We start from the raw sequence: 17,257 nt of genomic DNA on the forward strand, positions 1-17,257 counted from the left end.
TTTGTTTTAACTACATTTTTAAACTTATTTCACTCTTGCCATTTCTATAGAAAGGCAGTGATAACACTTATCTCAACGGGTTGAGGACTAAGAGAGTGAATTTGAAGCAAAGTGAGCTCCAGGGGCCTCCTCTCATTTAGATTGTATTTATGCTGCCTACAGTACAAGATTATTCAGTTCTTGATTGGAAGTGAAATGAAGGTCAGCAAGGTCAGAGAGGCATTTTTTAAGATACATAGATGGGAAAATTCCCCAGCCTTTACTGCTTCCCATCTCTTCTGTCACACTTTATGGTGGCTTGAGTTGAATTAGCACGAGGAGACTTGACATGTTCATTTGTGATTGAAAGTGAGTACAACATAGTTTGGATGTTTGTCCCTTCTAAATCTCATTTTGAAATGTGATCCTCGCTGTTGGAAGTGGGGCCTGGTGGGAGGTATTTGGGTCATGGGGGCGTTTCCCTCATGAATGGCTTGGTGCTGTACTGGCCCATAGGGAATTCTCACGTGAGTTGGTTGTTTAAAAGTGTGTGTTATCTGTCCCCTTCGTGTCTTTTCTTGTTCCTACTCTCCCCGTGTGACAGGTGGGCACCCCCTTTGCCTTCTGCCATGATTGGAGGCTTCCTGAGGCCTTACTAGAAGCTGAGCAGATGCTGTTACCATACTTCCCGTACAGCCTGCAGAACTGTGAGCCAATTAAACCTCTTTTCTTTATAAATTACGCAGCCTCAGGTATTCCTTTATAGCAGTGCATAAAATGGCCTAATTCAGTGGGACTCTGAGCTTCAATTTTAAAAGTTAACTGTGGCTTACAAGTTCCTTCTGTCTTGTACATTTTATTGTTCTCATTTTCCAGCAGCTTGAGTGCTGTCTTTTGTAAGGTCTGCTTTGCTTTCAACACCGGCTACAGTATCTTTGGGAATACAGGTTTGAGCATGAGAAATCGTTATGTTCTGTATTGTTGCTGTGGTTGCTTTACATACAGAAACAGAAGTGCTCATAGCTTTATTGCTGTAAATATCAAAGGCTTGGAGCCATTTAATAAATTTAGAATTCAGGAGAGTCTGTTGTAGCAAGACAGCTAATGATCTGAAGAGTTCTACTAAGGGTCAATACTAACGTTGAGTTATTGACATGGGACTGCTTTGACTTTTAACTGTTTTGATGTACATTTGATTTGGATTCTGAAAAAATAAATTGACACCACATAAGTCTACTCCCACTGTCATAAAAGACATATCTGCTTGCAAAAAATATAGTAATTAAAACATTAAATACTTACTGTAATTTGCCCCAGAAGGTATCTCCATTAGAGTAAAAGGACATTTTGCTTATGCAGATTACTTTGTTATATGTATCCTTTGTTTAATGTAACTTAATTATTAGTTATACCATTGATAATGTCCAAATGGAAGAAAAAAATTGCCTAAGAACATTCCATTCCAATAAATGTTTTCATCTTTCCATGTTCTCTTCCATAATTCTTGTCCATACATAAATTTTACATTATTAAGATTATAGAGTAGGTACTTTTTTGTACAGCAGGAGTTTTGATATTAAACAATTCTCAGATTTCTAGGGATTTAAACTGTGCACTGTGATCTTACCTTCGCCTCCTCCCCAGTCCACCAGGTAAGGTGTTGGAATCTTCATGCTTTGTTAAACTCTGGAAATGCACCTTGGTAACATCAGTACCTTAGTGGGCTCTCTACTTATACTCTGATTTATACTTTGAGATCTGTCTTTTTGGACAGTCTCTTCTTATTCTTTTCTCATTTTAATATCTTTTTCTAGGTATCATTGCTGTCATTAACAAACTCTTCATACTTGCTGAAAAAGGAAATTATTTAATGTCAGTAACAAACAATTAGAGCTTGAGTTGTAAAGATTCTGTGTTTTTTAGTTAATTCTACCATTTTGTGTAAAGTTTTCCAATCTAGACTTGTGACAAAGCTGCTTCTTCCATTTAACCCAGTTTCTGTGTTTTATATTCTTTTCTTCTTTTAAGATGAAATATTTCAAAGGAGTGTCACACTTTAGTGTGAATACCTACCTTTTTTTCTTCTAAGAAGTACCTGTATATGAGGAATGATATTGAATGGAGTAGAGACAAACTTTGACTACACTTTTGTTGTTCTTTGTAATTGAGTAGTTAAAATGCCTGTTAAGGACACTTTAAGTGGTAACTATGGACATTTTGTAGAAAAACAGATTAAATTGGGCACTTTCGTATAATATTCTTAAATAAAATTCAAATTGATGTGATCAAATTTAAGTGAGAATTGATATGTACGGTACATTTATTTACTTATTTATTTTTTATTTTTATTTTTGTTTGAGGTGGAGTCTCGCTCTGTAGCCCAGGCTGGAGTGCAGTGGCACGATCTCGGCTCACTGCAAGCTCCGCCTTCTGGGTTCATGCCATTCTCCTGCCTCAGCCTCCTGAGTAGCTGGGACTACAGGTGCCTGCCACCACGCCCAGCTAATTTTTTTATTTTTAGTAGAGATGGGGTTTCACCGTGTTAGCCAGGATGGTCTTGATCTTCTGACCTCATGATCCGCCCGCCTCGGCCTCCCAAAGTGCTGGGATTACAGGCGTGAGCTGCCGCACCTGGCCCATTTATTCATTTTTTAAAAAACTTTTTTTGCTTGAATTTTCTGCCACCCTTCTGCCCTCTGCCCTCTGCCCCCATCATCGTGTTGGATTGCTTCACTAGGAATATTTCCAGCAGGCTGACCCAGAGCTAGGGTTCAGACAAGTCTTTTCAGTGTGTACTTAATGAAACCAAATTTGTGCAAGGTGAGACCAGTCATCAAGAGATAAAAAATAAAACCAACAAGCCTTGGCATGAGTCCTCTCTGGTGGTAGTGGAGGTGGGTGGTCACATATTAAGAAAACAGTGAATGGCCTTTAAAATTAGATGGAGTGAATGAAGTATTGAAGAAAAGTCGGGCTGTTTATAGAGCCTTTAGAAAAAAGTAAAGGGAAAAAATAAACAATAGGAGTCCAAGTTGCCAGATCATTGGTATTTCTGTAATATGAATGATATTCTAAAGCTCGTATGTGCAACCCACTTTAGAACGTGAGAACCAAACAGAGAAGATTGGTTTGTGTGTAGGAGCGTAATTTAGTTAATAGATATATTTTGTAGCTAGTTATGTTTCCATCACTCAATTAATATATGTGTTTATGTTCGGGGAGGTGGTTCTTTTCTATTTGTGAGTGACCTTTATGATTGGCTTCCTGATATGCTGACAGGCCAGGCTTTCTAGTATACATGGGTGGGATGTTTTCCCTCGGTTCTAACACCATCCAATGCAGGTAGCACCATGAGATTTAGAAAACATTTTTGTTCTTGAAGATCGATAGACAGCATTGAACATTGATTCAACTAGTGTAGCAATTACTGTACAAATCATATACAGTGCCTTGGTTTCTCTTCTCATAAGCATTTCAGTATTATGAATTCAGAAATGTGCACACAGCAGTGAATTGTATCAAAAGCTAGCTTTTTGGTTCAAATTTTTACAATGTATAATAATTTTAGTTGGTAAAATGGTTTAGTAACATTCTTTAATGGATTAGATCAAATGTAAAAACCAGCATGGAATCAGGTTTTGTAGCTGATTTATAAATAACTGCTGAAAACCTCAGGGCTTAAAATTGAATTTGGTTTTAACAGGGTTGAATTGTATCTGACACTTGTACATAACAACTCAGAGAGATGTTTATTAAAGCGGGTTAATAAACCCACTGAGACATATTTGACCATTATTTAGAGGAGGTGAAATGTGAATTTACATTAAAAATGGAAAAGATAAAAGATCTCAGAAATATAACATTTTTGAGTATGTCTCATTCTACATATATGCCAGCCTTCCTTTCTCATCTTTTTATTAAAGTTGCATATCTATTTTAGTCACTTTACATATTTATCACCATCTCCTCGGTGGCCTCATGTCATTATCAGTTGATCTTGTCACACTGAGCGTCATCTCCCCATCTGTTCCTATTAATATTTCCTCCTTTAATTTCTTATTACATGGGATTGAAATGATATAAAAACCCACTCCCTTTTTCTTTTCTGTATTGTTTTGCTTTCTTTCTTTTCTCTTTCCCTTCACTCAAGCCAAAAGGCTGATTCACAGTAGTCACAAAACAAACCAGTGCTCAGTGAGCAGCCATTCTTTTTCCATCACAGTGCTAGGCCTCAGTGGCTAACAAGAAAGGATCAAATAAAGAAGGAATGTGTGAATGTGTAATTATGGTCTTTGTCTCATGGTCCTTTCTTAAGTATAGCATGTTCATTTTCAGGACAAATTTGCTCCAAAAATTTGCCTTTTACCTTTCACATCTCAACTCCTTCAGCATGTTTCTCTGGTCCTGAGTCCTTGTCCTCTCTCCTTTTCTTTCCAAAGACTTGCTTCCTTTAAGACATCTCTTTCAGTTTTATTCTTTATTCTGGTAAGTTTTAGTTTGTTTTAGATGGCAGCAGTATTGATAACTGCACATAAAATTGATAGTAAATAGTATTTATATTTACTATATGGTTTATGGATTTAAGGAATTAATTTGAAACAGCAGTTCTGTTTGAAAGAGGATTTCTAAATGAAAGGGTATATAACAAATAAAAGTTTTGTTCTGCTACTCCATTTTTAAACAAATAATTGTTTTATTGTTGAAATTCCCTCCTTTCATCTTTGGCCAGATATAACAAGTGACTGTTAGGTTATTTCCTACTTTGTCTTTAGTGTGCAATAGTTTTCAATTAAAAAAAAACAGACTATTGTTAGGTCTGCTGCTCTTTAATGAATCATTGGATTGGAAAATAACTCATTATACCATCAGGCAGAGATACTTTCCTTTATTTGCATGTAGATAGTGAAGATGAATAATTTATCAAATGTTATTAGTGCAGGCTGCATATTACTGGAGTCGCAGCAGGATATAATGAAATTTGTCTCATGCAAGTATGAAAATAGCATGCCTTTGCATAGTCATTACTGAATTCTTGGCATCTCTTGAAGAACTATTATGTTAGCATGCCAGTCTTGCTCACCTCTTCATTAACTGGGCTTTTGATTGGAGAGTTTAACTTATCTTGAAAATCTGTGGAATCCAACATGCCAAATGCTTGCTTGACTTTAGCATGTTTCCATATCAGAGCATACATTTTCAGAACGAATAAAGTACTAAATGTTTCTTATTAAAGTGAGTAGTGCAAAGAGGCTATGACTGATGGTGTTATTACTTTTGGTTGTGAAAAGTTGTACCGGAGATATTTAAGCAATAAAGCTTTCTGAAATGACAGGCAATGAAACATGTATATAACTACTTAGAATCTTAGAGCTGTACTAATTATGTATTTGAAGTTATTTTAATGATTGCTTTTTAAAAGTTGCATTTAATATGCTTCTGTCATGATGGCATGAGGAGGTCAACAAACCTTCTCAAAAGCAATGCTAAAGCTGCACAAGCAGTCAAAAGCAAATCATGTCAGTACTCTGGAAATCAACTAAAAGCATTCAACAAGCTGAAAAGTGTTTATTCATGAAAAAACTGAACTTTGGATAAAAACAGTGTAAGTCTGTGGTATTAATGCTGGGGCTGCTCCATTTTCCCTCCTCTATTTGGTGAGTAAGGTTGCAACTAGGGCAAAACAGGCCATGAAAGCCAGCAGCTTCTTTGCTGCTCCCAAGACAGCTCAGTGGATTTGGAGAACTGTCAGGTTCAGTGGAGATTTTGATGGCAAGCAGTAGGGAAGGTCTGCGGCTCTACTGGACTGAAGTTACTGACCTGTTTGGTGCAAGCAATGGACAGACGGACTAGCCAGGGTTTTAGCAGGGAATTCTGGGAGCTGAGCTAGCGCTATGAGGCTTGTGAAACTCTCCACATACCTTCAGTTAACCAGAAGTTGTTTCTTCTGCACATGCAGCAGAAACTGGAATGGGCTTTGTAAGAAATACTGAAAGTTTGTCAGGCAGAAAAGAAGAGGCACTGAATGATAACTTGGATTCCAAGGAGCAGTGAAAAATGCTAGAAATGGTATTTATATGAGTAAACATATTTTTCACATTTTCATTATTAAAAAACAACATAGGCCAGGTGCAGTGACTCATACTTTTAATTCTAGTATTTTGGGAGGCCAAGGTGGGAGTATCACCTAATCCCAGGAGTTTGAGACCAGCTTGGGCAACATGGCAAGACCTCATCTCTATAAAAAAAATTTAAAAAGTAACTGGACGTGGTGGCGCACACCTATAGTCTCAGCTCCTCAGGAGGCTGAGATGGAAGGATTGCTTGAGCCCAGGAAGTCGAGGCTGCAGTGAGCCATGATTGTGCCACTGCACTCCGGCCTGGGCGACAGAGTGAGACCCTGTCTCATAGAAAACAAAACGGAAAAAAACATACAATTACGTAAAAAACAATAATTATAGCACCATATTTTTAGCTTTACATGAGTCTCCCCTTAACCATGAGAGATACATTCCAAGATCCCCAGTGGATGCCTGCAACTATGGAGAGTACCAAACCCTGTATGTACCATGTTTTTTCCCGTACATACATCCATACCTATGATAAGGTTTCATTCATAAACTAGGCACAGTAAGAGATTGACAACATTAGTGAGAAAATAGAATAATTATTACAATACACTGTAATAAAAGTTATGTGAATGTGGGGTGTCTCTCTCTTCCTGTCGCAAAATACCTTATTATACTGTACTGTGGGTAACTGAATCTGTGGAAAGCAAAACCACAGATAAGTGGTGCTACTGTATATAACTGTATATGTTAATATGTGTGCCAATAGCACAAAAGAGGAAGAAGGAAAATAAATACCATCAGGACAGTTGAATATTCATATTAAAAAAAGAGCTTAGGCCTTCACTGTACATAAAAATAAAGTGAATTCTAGACATAAATATAAGAACAGAAACAATAAAATGTGGAAGAAAACACAGGAGAAATCTCTGTGCCCTTAATATAGCTAAAGAGTTCTTAGATGTGACACCAAAAGCATGAGCCATAAAAGAAAAAACTGGATAAATTGAACTTCATTAAATTGAAAAAACATTTACTTTTCAAGGCACACCATTGTGAAAGTGAAAATATAAGCCACAGACTGAGAGAAAATATTTATAAATCATATATCTGATAAAGGTCTTATAACCATAATATGTAAATAATTCTTACAACTCAGTAAGACAAATACTCTAATTAAAATACTGGGAAAATACTGGAGTAGACATTTATATTAGTTGGGACCAATGGGTGTATGTATGGAAAGAGACGTAGTGTAAGGAATTGGCACATGCAACCATGGAGCCTGAGAAGTCCCAAGATCTGCGTTCAGCAAGCTGGAAACCTCAGAGAGCTGATGTGTATGTAGTTCCAGTCTGAGTTCAAAGGCCTAAGAAACAGGAGAGCCAATGGTGTTAAGTTACAGTCCACAGGCTGGCACACTTGAGACCCAAGAAGAGCCAATATTTCAGTGTGAGTCTGAAAGCCGAAATGGACCTATGTTCTGGCTCGTACGGTCAGTCAGGAGGAGCTCACTTTTAGCCTTTTTTTTTAAATTGAGACTTTTATTTAATTGGACGAGGCTCATCCATACTGGGAAAACAATTTGCTTCACCCAGTGTACCAATTCAAATGTTATCTCATCTAGAAACACCCTCACAGAGACATTCAGAATAATATCAAAATATCTGTGTACCCTGTGGCGCAGTCAAGTTGACATATAAAATTAATCGTCATAACATTCTACTGAATAAGAAATACATTTGGCTGATAATCACATGAGAATGTACTCAACATCATTCCTCACTATGGAAATGCGTATTCAAACCACAGTCATATACCACTACACACCCATTAGAATGGCTGTTATCATAAGAAGCCATAGTACTAAGTATTGGCAAGGATATGAAGAAACTCAAAACCTCATACATTGCTGATGGGAACATAAAATGGTATGACTGCTTTCGTAAGCAGTTGTTTCTTAAAATGTTAAATATAAATTTACCACATGATCCACCAGTTCTACTCCTAGGAATATATCCAAGGGAAATAAAACATATGTCCATACAAAAACTTGTATGTGAATGTTCACAGAAGCATTTTTATGGTAGCTGTTAGTTGGAAGCAATTCAAATGTCAATCAGCTGGTCAATGGATTGACAGAATTCCCTATATTTGGTATGTGAATAGAGATAGACTCTGATAAGCTCAATTTTAGAACACTTACATCACCCCCCAAATTCTTATTTTGGGGTGATGTTCCATTCAGTTGTTTCATTCAGTTTTAGAACATTGACTTCCTGTGTTCTAAAATTGAGTTATTGTGATGATTATAAAACTTTTTTTCTTTGAGACGGAGTCTCGCTGTGTCACCCAGGTTGTAGTGCAGTGGCGTGATCTTGGCTCACTGCAACCTCTGCTGCCCAGGTTCAAGTGATTCTCTTGTCTTACTCTCTCGAGTAGTTGGGTTTACAGGTGCACACCACCACACCCAGCTAATTTTTGTATTTTTAGTAGAGATGAGGTTTCACCATGCTGGTTGGGCTGGTCTGCCTGCCTTGGCCTCCCAAAGTGCTGGGATTACAGGTGTGAGCAACCATGCCTGGCCAAAACTTTATAAATGTATTTAAAATCATTGACTCTTACTCTCATAGTGTGTGAATTTTATAGGCTATGGGATATACCTCAGTAAAGTTATAAAAACAATAGGTCTAGGCCGTGTGCGATGGCTCATGCCTGTAATCCCAGCACTTTGGGAGGCTGAGACAGGAGGACTGCTTGAGCCCAGGAGTTTGAAATCAGCCTAGGCAATATAGTGAGACCCTGTCTCTTAAAAAACCTAAACTAAAAAAAAAAAAAAAAAAGACAAAATGCAATATGTCCATATAGAAAGAAAAAATGACAAAGTAAATATGGTAAAATAATAATTGAATCTGAAGGGTATGGGATTTTTTTGTATTGTATTCTTCCACTTTTTCTACAAGTGTGAAATTATATCAAAATTAAAAAATTACAAATGTTTTAATGGCTCTTAATAGTGATCTGATTTCCTTTTGTGATAGTGTGTAAAAATAAGTTTAAAATGTTTGTTTGTTTAAAAAAAATCCAGCCCTAAAGTATAATTTTATCTCAGCTTTTTGTTTATTTACTTGTTTGATTTGTTGTTTGCTTTGAGCAGATACTTGGTTTTGCTTTTTTTTAATTACTCATTTTTTCTGCAATGTAATGGCAGGCAGGCCTAGTGCCCAAGGAAACCCTTCCTGCTGCACATGCATATTTGGCATATGCTAGAGAGTATTTATACCTGTAGAAATGATATTTTGAGGGTATTCTGTTTCTCATCTGTGCAAATATAAGCAAAGCAAGTAGGCCCTGAATACAGCTGTTTTTCTTGTTTTTTTTCTTTTCTTTTCTTTTTTTTTTGAGATGGAGTCTCACTCTGTCACCTAGGCTGGAGTGCAGTGGTGCCATCTGGGCTCACTGCAAACTCCGCCTCCCGGGCTCGAGCTATTCTCCTGCCTCAGCCTCCTGAGTAGCTGGGATTACAGGCGCCCACCACCACACCCGGCTTATTTTTGTATTTTTAATAGAGATGGAGTTTCACCATGTTGATCAGGCTGGTCTCAAACTCCTGACCTCAGGTGATCCACCCACCTTGGCCTCCCAAAGTGCTGGGATTACAGGTGTGAGCCACTGCACCTGGCCACTGTTTTTCCTTTTGACAGTATTTCTGAAGTTTAAATGATCACACTTCACTCTTCTATGTTGTTTCCCCTGCTCCCGAAAAGAAGTTAAATGAACACATTTGTTGAAAGCGTTAAGTTACAGTGAAGTGTGTAACTCTTGCTAATGTATATTTATGTGCTTGATTTGAAGGTCACTCTGTGAGACTGCTGGGTCAGAAAAAGGATAATGGAAGGCGGCTTGGGGGAGCACGATTGGATTTGCCGAAGATTAGGAAGAATCCACTGATAGAAATCATTTCCATCAATACCGGGTAAGCATCTCTCCAATTTGCTCATAAAATATTCAATATATTTCATGAATTCAGTTTTTTTTTCTTGGACATGTGACATAGAAAAGTAGCTGAACATTTTCTTGGGAAAGAAAAATTACAAAATGTGCTCAAATACAGTTTCTTCTGAAATGTTTCCTGTATGTAAACTACACTTATATTTGCAGCAGGCTTTTATACCTTTAATATTATTCCCATTTTTGGTAATAAACATGGATTTCATTTCCCAGCTATGCCCTTTTTTAAAATCTTTGAAAAAAGTAGCACTTTATTTTGTGGAATGATTAAGACACTTGTCATATTCGACTGTTTTTTCCAGTAAAGGTATGGTAAATGTTGCCCAAGATACTAACCACGTTTTCATTATTCACTATTTGAAATGCATATTTTAAAATGTTATTATTCTGAGCTTTAAACTTAAAAGAAGCATCATGACAGAATATTAAGTACTCTTTTAATTTCCACACCTTGATTTAAAGTCCTTGATTATAACTCTTGGTATACTCATTTATACTTTGTTTCATATGCATTTATTGAATTTTTGCATTCTTTAAATTATGAGTCCATCAGAAAAAGAAACATTTTCTGAAAATTTGATGAGATGAAGGGCTTCTGTTTCTTAAATCACAGGGAGCACCTAATTACGCGTACAACCACATCTCATTCCCCACAGATTTAAGCTGTTCTGCCCCTTTTGCTTCATCCTCCTTCCCTTTTATTTGAAATTGTTTTCCTTCTGTTCTGCTCTTTCTTCATGCTCCTTCTCACTGAGAACCAGTGAACAGCTTCCTTGTCCACCATCTGCCTGTTTCTCTGAATCCAATGGCTTTACTTCCTCCAGGACAGTGGCGGTTGTGTTGTCAGTAGCCCTCTTTTCTGTAGCCTCACCACTTTCTGGTTTATCCTCCACACTGCTGTCAAAGACTAGAGAAGGTTGACCAAAGTCATTCGGTTTTTCCCAAAAAACCCCATGGAGTGGCATTCAGTGACTTGGTGAATTTGTTGTAGACCAGCATCTGGCCTTCAGCGTTGAAGATTCAGAAACCCAAACTTATCAAGCTCAGAAACTAGTAATTAAAGCAGAATTTAACAGTGAGAAGTACAGTTGTCGCTTGACTGGAGTACCTCACATATTCATTCTGTCTGTCTAGCCTGAGCCGAATTATAAATGCAAGGCTGTTTGCTTTCCCCTTCCTCAGTTCTTTTTTCCCCTTCATTCAAACATTATAATACTTTCCCGCAACTCCTGATTATCCTATTTAAAATTGCAAACTTTCTAACATTCCTTCTCTTTTTCACAGTTGCTTTGTTTTCCTCTGTAACTTTAATTGGCATTGAAATATATAAATGGTCATTTATTTGTATTTTAATTGTCTCTCCTCACTGGCATATACGCTCCATGGGGGCAGGGCCTTTTTGATTGTGTTATTTACCACTCTATCCCCAGTGAGTAGAAAATTATACACAGTAGGGATTTAATGCATATTTATTTATTGACTGAATGAATGAATGATTAAGTTTTAAAATTTGACAGTTTAGTGGGACTATGCTAAATTATCATCATGGTACAGATTGCCTTGCAAATTGGACAATAATATTTGGAGTTTGCTGGCTAATCACACTTTCTCCTGAAAAATGCAGATTTTTTTTTCTTTTTTTTGAGATGGAGTCTCCCTCTGTCACCTAGGCTGGAGTGCAATGGCGTGATCTTGGCTCACTGCAACCTCCGCCTCCGGGTTCAAGTGATTCTCCTGTCTCAGCCTCCCGAGTAACTGGGATTACAGGTGCACGCCACCATGCCCGGATAATTTTTTCTAGTTTAGTAGAGATGGAGTTTCACTGTGTTGCCCGTGCTAGTCTCAAACTCCTGAACTCAGGCAATCCACTTGCTTGGCCTTCCAAAATGTTGGGATTACAGGCATGAGCCACTGCACCCAGCTGAAAAATGCCGGTTTTGTGTGTGTGTTTATGCGGGGCTTTTGGCTAGACACATGCCTTTAAAACATTAGTATTTCAGGGTCTGTCAAACTCTGTTAGATTAGGATCCATTAGGTCTCTGCATGGTAACTTTCCAGGTACGTATTTGGCCTACTGAGTGTCTGTTTTTAACTGTTTATTTTTCTAGTCTCTATGTTCTTCTTCATTTTATCACTCCCTACTTCACACCCCAGTATTCAGTCTTCCTGAACTACTTGAAATTCTCAAAACTCCAGATTCTTCTCTGTCTTGACTGCAGGCCTCCCTGTAGGTTGAAGGGTTTTCCTGGCATGTCTGTCCTTCCCCGTTCACCTCATGGGTGAGCCTCCTGCACTCAACTGTGTGCTCATTTCTTGGGATGTCTGCTTGTTTCTCCCTCTGCAACCAGGCTAAATCTATCCCTCACTCTAATTTGTGTCCACAACATTCCCTATGTATCCTGATTATGGCACTTTACACACTGTGTCATTTGTATCTTCCACTACAATGTGAGCTCCTTGGGGGCTGAACGTATTTCAATTGTCATTACATTATTATCTTTGAGTTCAGTGTTTAGTACAAAGTGAGTACAGTTGTCCCTCGGTATCTGTAGGGGATTAGTTCCAGGACCTCCTTAGATACAACATCTATGCATACTCAAGTACCTCATATAAAATGGTGTAGTATTGGCCGGGTGTGGTGGCTCACGCCTGTAATCCCAGCACTTTGGGAGGCCAAGGTGGATGGATCATGAGGGCAGGAGATTGAGACCATCCTGGCCAACAAGGTGAAACCCCGACTCTACTAAAAATACAAAAATTAGCTGGGCGTGGCGGCGCGTGCCTGTAATCCTAGCTACTCGGGAAGCTGAGGCAGGGGAATCACTTGAACCTGGGTGGCAGAGGTTGCAGTGAGCCGAGATCGTGCCACTAAACTCCAGCCTGGAGATAGAGCTAGACTCCGTCTTAAAAAAAAAAAAAAGTGTAGTATTTGCATATAACCCACTTACTTTTTCCCATATACTTTAAATCATCTCTAGGTTACTAATAATACCTGATACAATAGAAATGCTACCTAAATAGTTGTTATACTGTATTTTAAAAATTTGGCTTCTTTTAATTATTGCATTATTTTTAAGTGTTTTTTTTCTTCCAGATATTTTATTTCTTTTTTTTTTTTTTTTTTTTTTTTGAGACAGAGTCTCACTCTGTCACCCAGGCTGGAGTGCAGTGGCACGATCTCGGCTCACTGCAACCTCTGCCCTCCTGGGTTCAAGTGATTCTTCTGCCTCAGCCTCCCGAGTAGCTGGGACTATAGGCGTGTGCCACCACACCCAGCTAGCTTTTGTATTTTTAGTAAAGACGGGGTTTCACCATATTGGCCAGGCTGGTCTTGAACTCCTGACCTTGTGATCCACGCACCTCGGCCTCCCAAAGTGCTGGGATTATAGGCATGAGCCACTGCACCTGGCCCCAGATATTTTCAATCCATGATTGGTTCAATCTGTAGATATGGCACACACATGGATACAGAGGGCTGCCTGCACTCAATAAATATTTGTTGAGTAAATGTTTTATAAGTTATGAGTTCTTGTTGCTGTACATTAATTAAAAATTAATCTTAAAAATATTTAAAAATTTTTTAATGTTTACAATTTTAAATTTTAAAAATTTGCTTTAGGTAACCATTTTCAATAGCCTTTAGGTAAAATTTTTTATGTATATTATTTGAATTTTCCCTCTTGTAGACTTAATGTTTTCTTCAAATGGGCCTGCACTTTAAAAGATTGAAAGCTCACTGGATTTGGCATCACTCTCATCCTCTTGTATCCTTCACATTAGAGTAGAGTGTTGATCCTCGGTACATTAGCAAATAATGCTTTTGATATTACGAAAATTTAATCCATATTGTCCCAGAATGAGAAATGGGTTTCTAATTTTCTCAGACTGCTAATCATCTTCCTGAATCAGTTGCAGCCTTATCACTTGCTCTCACATGAAAGCATTCCCATACGTATTTGTCCACACTATCATTCTATAACATATTAGCTTGGATTTCTTTTTCTTTTTTTTTTTTTTTTGAGATGGAGTCTTGCTCTGTCGCCCAGGCTGGAGTGCAGTGGCATGATCTTGGCTCACTGCAACCTCCGCCTCCTGGGTTCAATTGATTCTTCTGCCTCAGCCTCCCGAGTAGCTGGGACTACAGGCACACGCCACCACACCCGGCTAATTTTTGTATTTTTAGTAGAGACGGGGTTTCACTATATTGGCCAGGCTGGTCTCGAACTCCTGACCTTGTGATCCACCCACCTCAGCCTCCCAAAGTGCTGGGATTACAGGTGTGAGCCACTATGCCCAGCCAGATTTCATTTTTTTCATGCTGGTGGAGCTCATTGCTTTTTTTCACTTACTTTTAAATGTTTTAAAATGATTATACTCATAATTATTTTTCAGTAGAAAATGAGCCTTCTCAGTAAAATCCTAACACTTTTCAAAATTTTATTGCTTCCACATTAAATATGTAGATCTGACTTTCCATAAATTTTTCATTTTTCATTTAGGAAAATTCATTCATTTCATTTAGGAAATTTCATTTCATTTAGGAAAATTCATTTGTAGCAACTTTTATTATATACTGAAGTTACTATTAGAACCATTAGACTTTGCAAAGTTGTTATGCCTTGTTATATTTCTAGCTTAAAATATAAAAGTATGGCTAGGTGCAGTGGATCATGCCTGTAATCCCAGCACTTTGGGAGGCCAAGGCTGGTGGATCACCTGAGGTCAGTAGTTTGAAACCAGCCTGGCCAACATGCTGAAACCCTGCCTCTACTAAAAATACAAAAATTAGCTGGATGTGGTGGTTGGTGCGTGCCTGTAATCCCAGCTACTCGGGAGGCTGAGGCAGGAGAATTGCTTGAACCCAGGGAGTGGAGGTTGCAGTGAGCTGAGATCACACCACTGCATTCCAGCCTGGGCGACAGAGTGAGATTTCATCTCTAAATAAATAAAATAAAACAAAACATAAAAGTACATCAGTTGCTTTAGCCAAGGAAGAAGTTGAAAATTTCAGATTGTATAAATTTTGGATGGGCACAGAAGGATATGGTGTGTGTGGATATTTATGTAGAATTTTTTAAAAAGTCAACCAAATGTAATGGTCAGTATCATAGGGAGTCAACATGTGCATGAATGGAAGAAATAAGCTAAGGTTGAAAAGCTGTTTTTGTCAGGTCTCCCATTTGTGTGACTCCCTTATTTTTTTCTTTTCTTTTTTTTGAGATGGAGTCTCGCTCTGTCACCCAGGCTGGAGTGCAGTGGCACGATCTCAGCTCACTGCAAGCTCCGCCTCCCGGGTTCAAGCGATTCTCCTGCCTCAGCCTCCTGAGTAGCTGGGACTTCAGGCGCCCGCCACCACGCCCGGCTAATTTTTTGTATTTTTAGTGGAGACGAGGTTTCACCATATTAACCAGGATGGTCTCGATCTCCTGACCTCATGATCTGCCTGCCTCGGCCTCCCAATGTGCTGGAATTACAGGTGAGCCACTGCGTCCGGCCTTGACTCCCTTATTTTTTCTAGCAGTGGGAATACAGTGTGGAGACGGGTAGGAGGTAGTGTAGGGGACAAAAGTAAAAAATTGGAAATTGTGGCATAAAGGACATCTGTGCTTTATTTTACCTTCTCTGACCCTATGAAAGTCATCCTTTTTGACAGTTCCTTGGCAATTTTTATCTTCCAAAGCCAAGAGTTAGATGCTGCTTAACAGTTCTTATATAAATTATATCATTTTTAAGATACTCCTATCAGATTATCCTTAGCTTGAAGGTTTGAAATCCTCCCTCAGGCAAAACACATCTTAGAAATTACTGTCTGACCCTGTGATATTTTACTGATACTTCATCTTTTAAAATTTATCTTGTCTTTCTTGTTATTTGCCATCAGACAGACATATGGTGGTAACTGAGAACCTTTAAGGGGAATATAATTTTCTTTGAGTTTATATTCTTGAATTTATTATCATTTTAAAAAGCATATTTTTCCTCCCTGTAACACTCTGGCTTTGGGAAAACTAACTCAGATTTTTACACTTTATGTCTGTAATGTACAAAATTTATCAGTTTCTATTCCAGTTCTGGATACGTAGGCTATCTACAAATATTTGAATGGATATTTCAAACTCATTATTTCATTATAACCTGACAACTCAGCTGTCAGATTATAATGAAAGCAAGTCCTAGTCCACAGTCTCCAACAAGAATTTATTAAGCAAGCTGGCACGGTCCAGCTGTTCTTGTAACGTTGGTGGAGTCCTCGTTGTCTCTCTTTTTGGGTGGTGGAATCAAACCTTGTATGAAAGGTTCACTTGAGCCACATGAAGCAACATACTGTCTCACTATAGATAATACATCCTCAGGCAACCAGAATTCCTTACCTAGTGTCTGGAGTGAGAGTGTGTCAGGGACCAAGCCAGAATCATATCTTTAATGGTCTAGGCCAGTACTAACCAAACTGTGTTCTGTGAACCAGTTAACTACAGATTGTTGGTCTGTGATGAGTACACAAATAGAGACTTTCAAGGCAGTTTAATGTCACTGCAGCGAGTTATAATTCATTTTCACTGTATTTTACACAGATACTGGTTTATAAGAGGTTGGAAGTAAAAATCCTGCTCTGTCACTATATATAGTTTGAGAAACACTGATTTAGGCTAGTGTGTGTTGTAAGATTCTTTACTCTGTTTTGGAAAATATTTTACCCAATCTACTTATCTTGAGTGTCCCTTCTTTAACTGAGACCCTATTTCGACTGTCTTTTATGCTATTAACTACTTGTAATTAGTAGTTGACCAGTACTTTCAAAAATGGAAACTTATTATTTACATGCTAATTAGCAAAGCTTCTGGTATTGACTAAAGATAAAAGATAGCTTAAACATACAGAGCAACCTCCTCTGGAAGGTGGCCTTTCTGATTAAATACTAGCTAAGAGTGTGACTGTGCCTAACAGTTGTAGCTTACATCAAGTCACACAATTTATATGATGTTCACTACATTATATTCTTTCAAAAGTAAATTTATAGTTTTCCTAACATGGCTCTCATGAAACTTAAAATCTAGGTATTATAACTGCTATATTTGCACACCGTAGGGTGAGTACAGAGCTGTGGTTATTATTCGTGTTCTTCTGTAAGCTTTATGGGTGGCAGGAACCTTAATCTTTGTCATGAGCCTAGAATGTGACACCAGCCTATTCTGGAGAAGGTA

General features: G+C 38.2%; 1 protein-coding gene across 7 annotated transcripts in view; it reads left to right on the forward strand.

Annotated features, from left to right (window-relative positions):
* CDKAL1 (CDK5 regulatory subunit associated protein 1 like 1) overlaps window positions 1-17,257 on the forward strand; it is a 702,199-nt gene that overhangs the window by 240,331 nt on the left and 444,611 nt on the right. For all 7 annotated transcript variants that reach the window (XM_016954980.3, XM_063812805.1, XM_016954982.3 and 4 more), the window contains one exon: window positions 9,900-10,020. In XM_016954980.3, coding sequence (XP_016810469.2) covers window positions 9,900-10,020 — 121 coding nt within the window. The remainder of the gene's footprint in view (window positions 1-9,899; window positions 10,021-17,257) is intronic.

This window comes from Pan troglodytes, chromosome 5, assembly GCF_028858775.2.
Source record: "Pan troglodytes isolate AG18354 chromosome 5, NHGRI_mPanTro3-v2.0_pri, whole genome shotgun sequence".
Taxonomy (NCBI): domain Eukaryota; kingdom Metazoa; phylum Chordata; class Mammalia; order Primates; family Hominidae; genus Pan; species Pan troglodytes.